The sequence below is a fragment of the Populus euphratica genome, unplaced genomic scaffold (assembly GCF_000495115.2).
Source record: "Populus euphratica unplaced genomic scaffold, PopEup_1.0 scaffold1044.1, whole genome shotgun sequence".
Classification (NCBI taxonomy): domain Eukaryota; kingdom Viridiplantae; phylum Streptophyta; class Magnoliopsida; order Malpighiales; family Salicaceae; genus Populus; species Populus euphratica.
The window spans coordinates 32,413-43,158 of NW_011500887.1; the positions used below are offsets into that span (position 1 = coordinate 32,413).

Here is a 10,746-nt window from a genome sequence, read left to right on the forward strand (position 1 = left end):
TCTTATGTAATAATGATTTGCAAAGTTGGTCACACATGCTTTAAAATAATAAAAACCTCCTTAATCACCCAATCAATCTCTCAAAATTAAGATGTTACGAAGACATGAACAATGCTTGAAAGACTCTCTTTTAAACACTGTTTGTTTAAATTATCCACATCATCATTAATTAATTTACAGTCCAGCAACACTCTCTTCTTCTTCTTCTTGAATTGTGGAAGCCAACTCATAGCGACTAGGCTAAATAAATATCAAAATTGTAAGCCATATCTCAATTAAATTTATCTTCAAGAAATTGGATCTCCAAAGGTTAAAAACTTCACAATTGAGTTCTTCCATCCACATTTTCTAATTCTAATAGATTTCATCAAGAACGCACATTCTATGCAATGAAAACGATATCGTTAATGTGGAGGAAACATGATGTTTTTCATTCAAATATTTTTCTAATTTCGGAGATGAAAGGATAAAATTTACAACCTTTTTAAAATCAAGGATCCAATTGAATTTTTTTTCCTAGAGCATTCATTTGAAACCCACCATATGATTAGGAGTCTAATTTGAGACCTTTTCCTTTTCTTTTCATTGTAGAAGAATTACCACGCTCAAAGTCATATTGATTGAATATTGTAGTGTTATTAATGAGTGTTTCTTTTATTTTCACTAATTTATCTTGTAATCTAATGATTAAATTTATAAATCCACCGCATATTTTATATCTCGATATATTTTTAATTGTGCTTTTTTAAAAACTATACACCATGCATGCATTTTTTTTTATAAAACTGTTACACTCGAATTTTCGTACTTCTTCCAACAAAAATTAATCAAATATAGCAGAATTAGTCATGTTACCTCTGCATACTGAGGTGAAAATGAAACTGAAGTTCACGAGCCTCCAATTTTAAATAATTAAATATAGAAATCATTTGCAATAACTAAACAATTTAATAGATTGCATACATGTTAAATAATTGATTAATAGAATGAATTTTAAGGATGCCAAGTATAATTTTTAATACAACAAACTAAAGAGCAAGAGAAAAATATTAAAAACCAGGTACAACATCGAGAGTTTGAGTATAAAGTGTTGGGCATGTGATCAAAGTTTCATATTGATTAGAAATGAGGAAGATCATGGATATACAAGGATGAACAAATATCTTCATTGGGATGAGGCCTTCTAGGTATAGTCCAAAAGTAAATTCATGAGCGCTTAGACCCAAAGTGAACAATATCATACCATTATAGAGATAGGTGGTGTTCATAGTCCTTATAAGTGGTATCAAAGTCATGCCCTAGAGTTAGTCATGATAAATGAATTCTCAGAATGCCAAACAAAAGATGGTGGGCCTAATTAGATCACGATCATGGATCAGCTCTATTGGATAAGCGGTGTGCTCTAGATACTTTATGGACGTGTCCTGACCCCAACACGGTGAAGATAAGTTGACCTAGAAAGAGCAAACTCTCAAGTTAGGTAGTGCTCTTTGAATGCTTCATGAATGTGTCCTGATTCCAACACGATGAAGTAGAACATAAAGAATCCTAGTTGGTAGAGAGTGGATGGATAAATGATCGTTTGAAGAGAGACTCGATGGTCCTTTGTTCAAGGAGAGGATTGTTGGGTATGCGATCAAAGTCCTATATTGGTTAGAAATAGAAAAGATCATGGGTATATAAGGATAAATAAATATCTCTATTGGTATGAAGTTTTTTGGATATAGTTTAAGAGCAAATTTATGAGGGATTAGGTCCAGGTGGACTCATACAAAATTTTCAATGTACCTATTGAGTTGAATAGTTTTGAAAATGTTTTTAAGAAATACTTTGATGATTCCATTGTCCATGTATCAGGGACTTCATATCCTGCAGTAGTTTTCTGGATTGAATTGCTAGTAGTCGCATTGAGGTTCGAGAGTAGTCTTACACATCATCAGGTACATTTTCTCTGTTTTGAGGTTGCAGTATTGAGAATACACCAATCCAAGGGTAAATGTGAGCTACAGATTCAAACCTTTCGGGAGTTCAGTGCTCAAACATCATATTCCGAGAAATGAAGTCAAAAGATTCTACTCACTGCATTGATGTTCAGTGTTCCTTCTCTAAAACAGAAAGCGACTCTGTGTATGAAGAAAAGAAAATGCAATTAATTTAAAGTTTCTTAGTCTTTGCAATCTGCATTCTTTATTATTTAGCATCTCTTCTTTGTTTTGTGCCCAACCCCAATGCCCCTTTAAGTGTTCAAGAAAAGGAAACCAAACTCTGTCCACCGAGAAAATAAAAATAAAACTAATTTATATCTTTTATTCCTTGCAAGCTGAATATCTCTTTAATATTTAGCATCTCTTGCTTTCTCTGTATCAAAGCAACCTAATTTTAAGATTTTTAGTCACATATGTTGATTTGCAAAGGCTGATTGCAGGAGCTTTAGAATTATAGGCAAATACATCTTGGAAGTTTCATCTTTCTATTTTATGGCATTGCAACCCGTACCTTCTTTTTGCTTGTAACAACATTATGCAGCGATTCTTTTTTTTTCTTGATACCTCAACTACAATCCACTGCTGAAGTAATTTCTCATAAGAATATTTTCACTCACCCGCTAAAAATGTGCAAAGCAGCAAAGCCGTTGCCTATCTAGCTAGAATCTCTTGAGAATGAAAAGATATTGGGTAAACTCATTGTTTTATTCATTGAGAGGTTGACAATCGCTGATTAGGTTAAAATGCAAAATTCCACTAATGCAAGGCAGAAACTCATTAGCAGTAAATGGTACGTAGTCTCATATTCAAACCTTGGGCCGGGGATTTCAGTGCTCAAACATCATATTGATATTCAGAATTCCTTCTTTAAGTGTCCCAAAAGCTATGTCTATTGTCTACAAGGGAAAGAAAAGGAGAATAGGCAACTAATTTAAAGTCTCTTTTTTTACTATTTATCATCTCTTCATTGCTTTGTACCCAAGCCAAGTACCAAATTCTTACTTGTACATGTAACTATGGTTTGTAAAAGCTGGCCAAGCAAGCTCTTAAAGGAGATATATCCTAGAACTCACTTCCATACATTAATTTGTAATGCATTCCATACCTTTTCTTTGCTTGCTGTAACAACAATATGCAGCATCTCCTATTTTATGACACCTTACCCAAAATCTAGTGCAGAATTCTTTTCTCGTAAGAATCATTTCACTATCCCTTTTAAGAGATTTTTTTCAGATATATCGAAATATCCACTTTCAGTACTTTTCATCTTACAAAACAGTTTCTTCAGGGGTTCATCGAGAGAACTAGTTTCCACTGCTGAGGATAAGATACAATGCTAAAAAAATTGCCTGAAGAAGTGTTAAATTTGTGGAACAAATGGGAGATTCGAGGGATGGTTTTGTTTAGTCTCCTACTACAAACCATCCTTATCATATTTGGTTCTCGACGAAAGACCATTGCAAGTAGCTGGATCAGGATTCTCGTTTGGTCTGCATATCTATCAGCAGACATGGTGGCAACTGTTGCACTAGGTAATCTAGCAAGGAGCCAAGGAGATTCATCATGTGACGGTTCAAAGAAAGCAAACAATTCTATCCAGGAATTTTGGGCACCTTTTCTACTCCTGCACCTTGGTGGCCCAGACACAATCACTGCATACTCGATTGAAGATAACGAGTTGTGGTTAAGGCAATTACTTGGTCTTGTATCTCAAGTTGGAGTGGCTTTTTATGTCTTCTCAAGGTCTTGGGGTAGCCGTATCCTCACATTTATAGCAATCCCAATGTTCATTGTTGGCATTATAAAGTACGCAGAAAGGACTTGGGTGCTCAGGTCTTCAAGCTCCGATGGCTTGAGAAACTCCATTCTCTCAAAATTTCGGCCTTTTTATCCATTAAGGGAATCATCAAAAACTTTTCAACAAGCTCTCAAGGGAAATTATCTTCTTCAAGCTTATACTTTTTTAGATATATCTATGTTTATGTTGCAGGATCTTGTTCCTGGCATTCCGGCACTAATGAACAGCCAGTTGCTGATTTCCAAAAATTTAGCAGACGATGCCTTCAAGGTGGTAGAGGTTGAGCTTGGATTAATATATGATATGCTTTATACTAAAGCACCCTTGGTTTACTCCCTTGTCGGAATCATTCTTCGCTCTATCAGCTTTCTGCTCTCTTCTACTGCGTTTGTTAGCTTCCATGTCACGGTTGACAGACATGCATACTCAACGATCGACATTGCAATTACGTATTTATTGTTCGTGGCCGCTGTTTTTCTCGAGTTTTATGCCTTTTTATGTCTTGTTCTCTCTGACTGGACAATGATTTGGTTGATTGATGATGGAGGGAATGCCATAAGTAGTACAATTTATTCTTTGATAAGGAAGTTAACTAGAAGCGAGAGGTGGTCGAGATCCATAGCAAAGCATAACCTGATCAGCACTTGCTTTGAAAAGAAGCCACACAAATGTTTGGAATTGCTGGGAATCGATGTAATGATGAGGCAGATGTATGTGAATCGAGAAGATATGAATGTCGGGCTCCGACGTTGTATTTTTGGACACCTTCAAAAGAAATGTGAGAAGATTAAGGAAAGTTTTAATTTGATTGATAAAAATTTCAGAAGTAAAGTAATTAGTCAGAGAGGAGATGGTGTTCTAGAAAGAGAGGGACTATTACTACAGTTCAAGTGGTGCACGACAGAAGTGGATTTCAGTCGGAGCATTCTTGTTTGGCATCTCGCAACAGATATTTGTTATCGTGTTGAAAAAAATGCAAATAATACCTTCTCAGAATATGAAACAAGCAGATATTTATCTGAATACATGCTGTATCTTTTGGTGATGAGACCAAATATGCTATCTAAAGGAACCAGTGATGAGGGATATCTAGATACTTTGGAAGACTTGCGGGGTCTTAAATCTCGTGTTATAAGAGGCAACAAGGCAATGAGTAAGAAGGATTTTGCTGATCAAATTTTGCTTGATAACAAATTCGATGGTATTGATGATATGCAGTTTCAAAGACAATGGAAAATAGCTAAGTCAGTGTTAAATGGTGGGGTTTGTCTCACCAAGCAATTGCGGTCATTGGAATTTGAGAAGCGATGGAAGATGATAAGTGAAGTTTGGATAGAAATGCTTGCTTATGCAGCAGCTCATTGTCCATGGAAAGAACACGCCCAAGAACTGAGAAGAGGTGGAGAGTTACTCACTCATGTCTGCTTTCTTATGCTACATCTTGGATTGAGCGAACAGTATGAATTCTCGCAATTTGATTACTACCAAGTCCATCAAGCGGATCTTCAGATATTGCCGCTGGTAAGAATATCAAAAATCTTTCTCAAGTACATTGCTAGATAGATACCACATGTTTTGGTCTCAAGATAAAATAATAAACCAGATTATTTTTATTTGTACATGTTTGCTTAATTCATTATTTTGGCAATTCCACTTGAATGTTCTCATTTCATTTTCTTCATTTATATTCATATCAATTATTCTCTATTTCTGAAACAAAAAGATTCTCTTAACTTTGATATTCAACATCGTTGTATAGTTCCTCCACTTTCGGTGAGACTCTACTTTTTTATATGCTGCCAAATCAAGTTTCTAACTTTAAATCATATCATATCATATCAATCCCAATTAATTCGGGCTTCAATGCTTGAGGAGAAAAGGAAAATAATAGATCATTTTAATAACTTGCTAAATGTCATATGTTATTATGTAATTAGACAAAGAATCTCGTTTTTTTTAGTGGATAGGCACTGTACCAAAGTTTTGTTTGATGTTCAAAAATCTCAAATTTATTAGATTATACAAGTGGATATTTTTATTTAGTTTATAATCGGGCAAATATATAAAGGCATGATAATCTAGCTATCATTACAAAAAGATAAACATGCAAAAGATATTAAAAAAAAACTATTTTAGCATGCTAATTAAACAAATATAATTAAACAAATATTGAAATTATATTTAAATAAAAGTAGTTTAGAGTACTATTTATTTGTTGAATTCTTTAGAAAATATCTAAACTAAAATTTTAGTTGCTTTCAATTATTAATCATATCTTTAAAGTTTTATTTCTTTTTACTTGTTGCAAAAAAACTACAACAATTCTCTTAAAATCCCAACAACTTTTTCTCTTAAGATTCCAACAATTTCTTGTTTAGATGTATTCCTAAACGAGTCTCAATTAACTGAAATAAACTATAATCAATATCCTTGTACAAAGATTGAATATAAATTATAAAAAAAATGAATAGACTAACAAGTTAGAAAAACAAACAACAAAGAGAGAAGAACTCAAAAAATTTCTTAACACATTTAATACACCTATTTATAGGAATTGGAACCAAAACATTAGATACTTATAATTTATTATGAATCTTTATTAGTTATGATAAATAATTATAATTCATGAATCATTAATAATTTATGAGTATTTATTAATTCTGATAAATTTTTATAATTTTAAAATGCTGATAGTTCATAATTCATAAATAAATTCATCATCATATAATTAATATTAAGATGTTTTTAAAAATAAAAAAAATTATTAATTAAACAAAGATTTGATAACAGAGTATTTTTTACTAACCAAACCTAAACTCAAACTCATTAATCCATGAGTTTACTATCAAATCTACAGTCATATGAGCTTGGAATTTTCGTTATAAATATGTTTTTGTTTATTTTTAATTAAATTTTAAGAATATATTAATAATTATATTAAATAACAAAATCTAACATAATTTTAATTCCAAATATAAAATCCCACCACATGTTTGTCAAAAACTAATCCCAACATTTTTTATGCTATAGCCCAATCCATCATCACACATGTTCCACGTACTGTTAATGAGTCCAGTCAATATTGATGCCTTTGTGTCTAAAAATGATGGAATAAATTATTAATATTAGATATATGTTTTTGTTAACCGATGACTATTTGAATTTCCGACAACAAATTGAATGATGTTTCATGCAATTTTTTTTTTCACGCAATTTTCAACACCAAAAAAGGAGGAGAGAGAAGAATATCTCCAGGCCAAAGACAAATATTTCAGAGGTAATGCAGATACGTCAGTTTCAAGTTCCGACAAGGTATGATACTGATTTCCTTTCTTGCTATCTGTTCCTGCAAACCAATTCTTATATAGACACTGTCTTCTACAAAAATGCATGAATGATTTGCCAAGTCCTTAAATGATGAGGCCACGATTATAGAAAATTTTTCTAAAATTAATTAGAAAATGTTTTTTTATTATTTGTAAGAGACCGTGAATAATAAATTAGTATCAGGAAATTATTCAAACTTCCTTTACATATTGAAATGAAAAATTAAACTGAAATTCACGAGACTCCTAATTTCTATTTTTTAAATAATAGTAATAATTTGTATAAATTAATTACTCATATTGAGTTCCAACATTGCTATTTTGAAGGAGATGAACGAACTTAAAACGATTGTAGTGGATAAAGATCGAGAGGTGAAAGAACTTAGAAAGATCTTAGCAGAAAAGGATCAAGAGCTTGAGCTGTTGAGATCTCGTTCAACTGCATCAACTCCACAACAGGGAATTGGGGCACTTCCAGGATGTTCGCCAGCACAAAGTGATAATCAAGGGACTGGTCAAACTTCATCAAATAATGAGATCAGTTTAAGCATGGAATAAAAGGACGTTACGTCCTTAATTGTTTAAGTGAATTAACTAAACTAAATATTAAAGCCATGCAAGTCGCTAAATTCCACATAAAAAACCATGAGCAAAATATTTGTGCTCGTTGTTTACAGGCGTGTTCATCAGTTGAAGAATAAAAGCTCTAATTTTTAATGTCATAATAGATTTTGAAAATGATTTTTTTTTTTGCCAATTTTGCGTAGAATCTGATCCGGAAGGAACATGGAGAGCCAAGCACCCCGTTATGTTGTTTCTTTGAATGTGAATTTAATGACAACTTTCCCGCATGATATTAGACTACCTTTAATTTTTTTTTAAAGTAAATATTTAACATTTTATTTCTAGAAAAAAGGTTTGAAGTTACAACCTAATATTATAATTATTAAAACTTTTAATTGATAAATAGAAGTTTTATAGTATAAGATTAATTATACAAAAAAAAAAAAGATACTACAACACCTTAAGAGTTTTACTTGAAATAAATTGCATTACTAGTTTTGTTTTAAATTGCTAAGAATTTATTATATTATATTATTGATGATCTGCTTGTAATGTTGTTGACTCTAGCATCAGTAAATATTCAATTACAAATACTTTCAATTCTAGTGTTGGTAAATATTACATGATAAAAATGTATGGTATTTCTGACTTTGATATTAATGAAAATTGAGGTTCAAAATAATTTCTAATTTTAGTGTTTAATAATCATAACTTTAACGTTAGTAAATAATGAAAGTATTTCTAATTTTGATATTAGTAAATATGAATATTTCTAATTTTGATGTTAATGAAAATTTAGCTAAAATTTTAATTTTAATGCTAATACTCCTAACTTTGGTGTTAGTATATTCTTAATTTTGACATTGATGAATATAAATATTTTGGACTCTAGTTTTGTGATTCATGAGTACAAATTGAGAAAGAAAAAAACACTTTTGATAAAAAAATATTTTTTTGTTGAAAATCTAGGAAGTGTTTTTTTTTTTAAGGTAGTAGTTCAATATGAGTCTATTGACCTCAAATAAGGGTAAAAAAATATTTTTTTTATTTACAAAGATAGGTTTGAGAGTTTTATTATTTTGAAAATTTGAATATATCAAACTAGCAGGTTTGTTAATTTTGGTTAAGTTCTAATATGTAAAACACCACTAAAAAGAAAGAGAGAAAAATAGATTGATTAATACTAAAAGGGAAACATGAGAGAACCTATTTAGGGATAACCAAAAAAGGCCACTAGGATAAGAACACCTGACATTTAAATAACCCACCACATTTAAGAAGGGGTATAAATGCATGGAGAGTAAAAAGAAATTACTTTTCCTCTCCCCCAAACTAGCAACAACCCTAGCTATAATAACCCCCCTCTTGCAAAGAAACTCTTATCCAAGCCATCCTTATATGTAACCCCTTTTGAATATTTGAGTGAGAAAGGAGTTGAAGAGTGAAAAAAGAACATAAACATGAAGAAAGGAATAAGGTAAAGGGCCAGCTAGAACAACAGTAGAAAGAGAGAAAAATCAAGAGGGAAAGGAGGGAAACTACCAAAACCTTCCCCAACTCTTGTCTAAAAATCATATGTAAGAGTAACCTCACTCTCCTACTTATTATTTTGAGATGTTGAAGCAAGATAAGAAGGAAACCTCAAATGGAATAACCTAAGCTTCTTGCACTTTCAATTTGGAAAAGATTAAATGAAAAGATTGGAAAAATAAAGATAAAAAGATGTAATTTTAGAATCTATTATCGCTATATGATGTCGGACGACGACTCCACTCTTTTTTGTTTAGTTAACAAAAAGAATAGATTTTTCTTAATTGGAGGAAATAAAAATTTTATTGAAGTCGCTATCTAGTAATTTGAGGGAATTAGAAATCCAAAATTAGACATTAGTACCAGAGATTCAGGTACTAGGTTAATTATAATTAAGGGAAGGTAGACACCACCCTTAAAACATCCTTTAAGAGAAAGGTTATTACCCTTACCTGTGTGTTTTTTATTTGATTTAAATGCTATTATATTTTGAACTTATTTGCAATTTTTTTAAGATGGTTAACGTCGGTCCCTAAAAATAGAAGACATGTTAAAAATGACATTAGTCCCTAAAACTAGGAGACTTATCTAAAATACTGATGTTTGTCCCTAAAAAGGAGAATTACGTCTGAATTACCACAAGAAATAATAATGCCCATAATTCATATTTGGTATTTAAATTTTTGACATCGGTCCTTTTCTGTAAATAAAAGAGACGTGTCGACAATAATATTTATTTATAAAACAAAAATTATTTTGATATTGTTGAGAAATGGGTATTGAGAACTGGTCTTTAAACTTACAAACGATGACATGATAAGATGAGGGATGAACCTGCGTCGTTATTCCTTTTATATTTATTTTTGTTGTTTTTTTCACATGCAAAAAAAAAAATTACAAGTATTTATATAAAAAAATACCATAAGGAACTCTAAAAAATTACCTAAGTGCCCTTGTATAGGTTAAAGACTAAGCACCCTTGAATTTCTCAAAAAATTACAAAAATCCACCGGGCGGCGCGTGTGGCTCACGCGCGGGTACTGTTGGAGGCGATGAAATTTCCCAAAAAGATTCCGACAAACAGATGGTTGATTCTGGTAGATTTGAGGGAGAGGATTCTGATGATGGTGGTTTCGACTTCCATTGATGGCTGATGAGGGAGAATCGTCGGTTTGAAACTTCGAGTGGCCAATAAAAATCATTGTCTTTTTTCTGGCTAGATGAGGCGGCAAAAACGCGTACAACGACTAGGGTTTTGCTTCAGAGGGGGTGATTCACCTTTCTGTGGTGGCTTAGAGGCTTCAAACGGCTGGAAATGGAAGATCGAATGAGAGAGAGAGAATATCTGGTGAGAGGAGAGAGAGGCTATGAGATGTTGTTATGGTGTGAAAGTGTGCAGGGTGCACTGGCACCGCTGAAGGCTGTGAACTATTGGATCGCGGATGAACTGATCCTTCAAGTTGATCAGACGATCCAGGTGGGCTGAGCATTGATCTGGTGTGGCTCGGTGCACCGAGGGTTTGGTACACCTGATGATGTGGCA

General features: G+C 32.4%; 1 protein-coding gene across 1 annotated transcript; it reads left to right on the plus strand.

Annotated features, from left to right (window-relative positions):
* The first annotated feature begins 3,378 nt into the window (after window positions 1–3,378).
* LOC105116722 (uncharacterized) lies at window positions 3,379–7,667 on the plus strand. The gene is made up of 2 exons (XM_011014175.1): window positions 3,379–5,304; window positions 7,437–7,667. Exons 1-2 carry the CDS (start codon window positions 3,379–3,381, stop codon window positions 7,665–7,667), a joined length of 2,157 nt encoding a protein of 718 aa, XP_011012477.1.
* Window positions 7,668–10,746: the final 3,079 nt, after the last annotated feature.

Bases quoted from the DNA above. Each gene is read 5' to 3' on its own strand.
- LOC105116722 (XM_011014175.1), top strand. From the start codon at position 3,379: ATGGTTTTGTTTAGTCTCCTACTACAAACCATCCTTATCATATTTGGT. The intron at 5,305-7,436 runs GTAAGAATATCA...GCTATTTTGAAG, and splicing joins ATCTTCAGATATTGCCGCTG to GAGATGAACGAACTTAAAAC.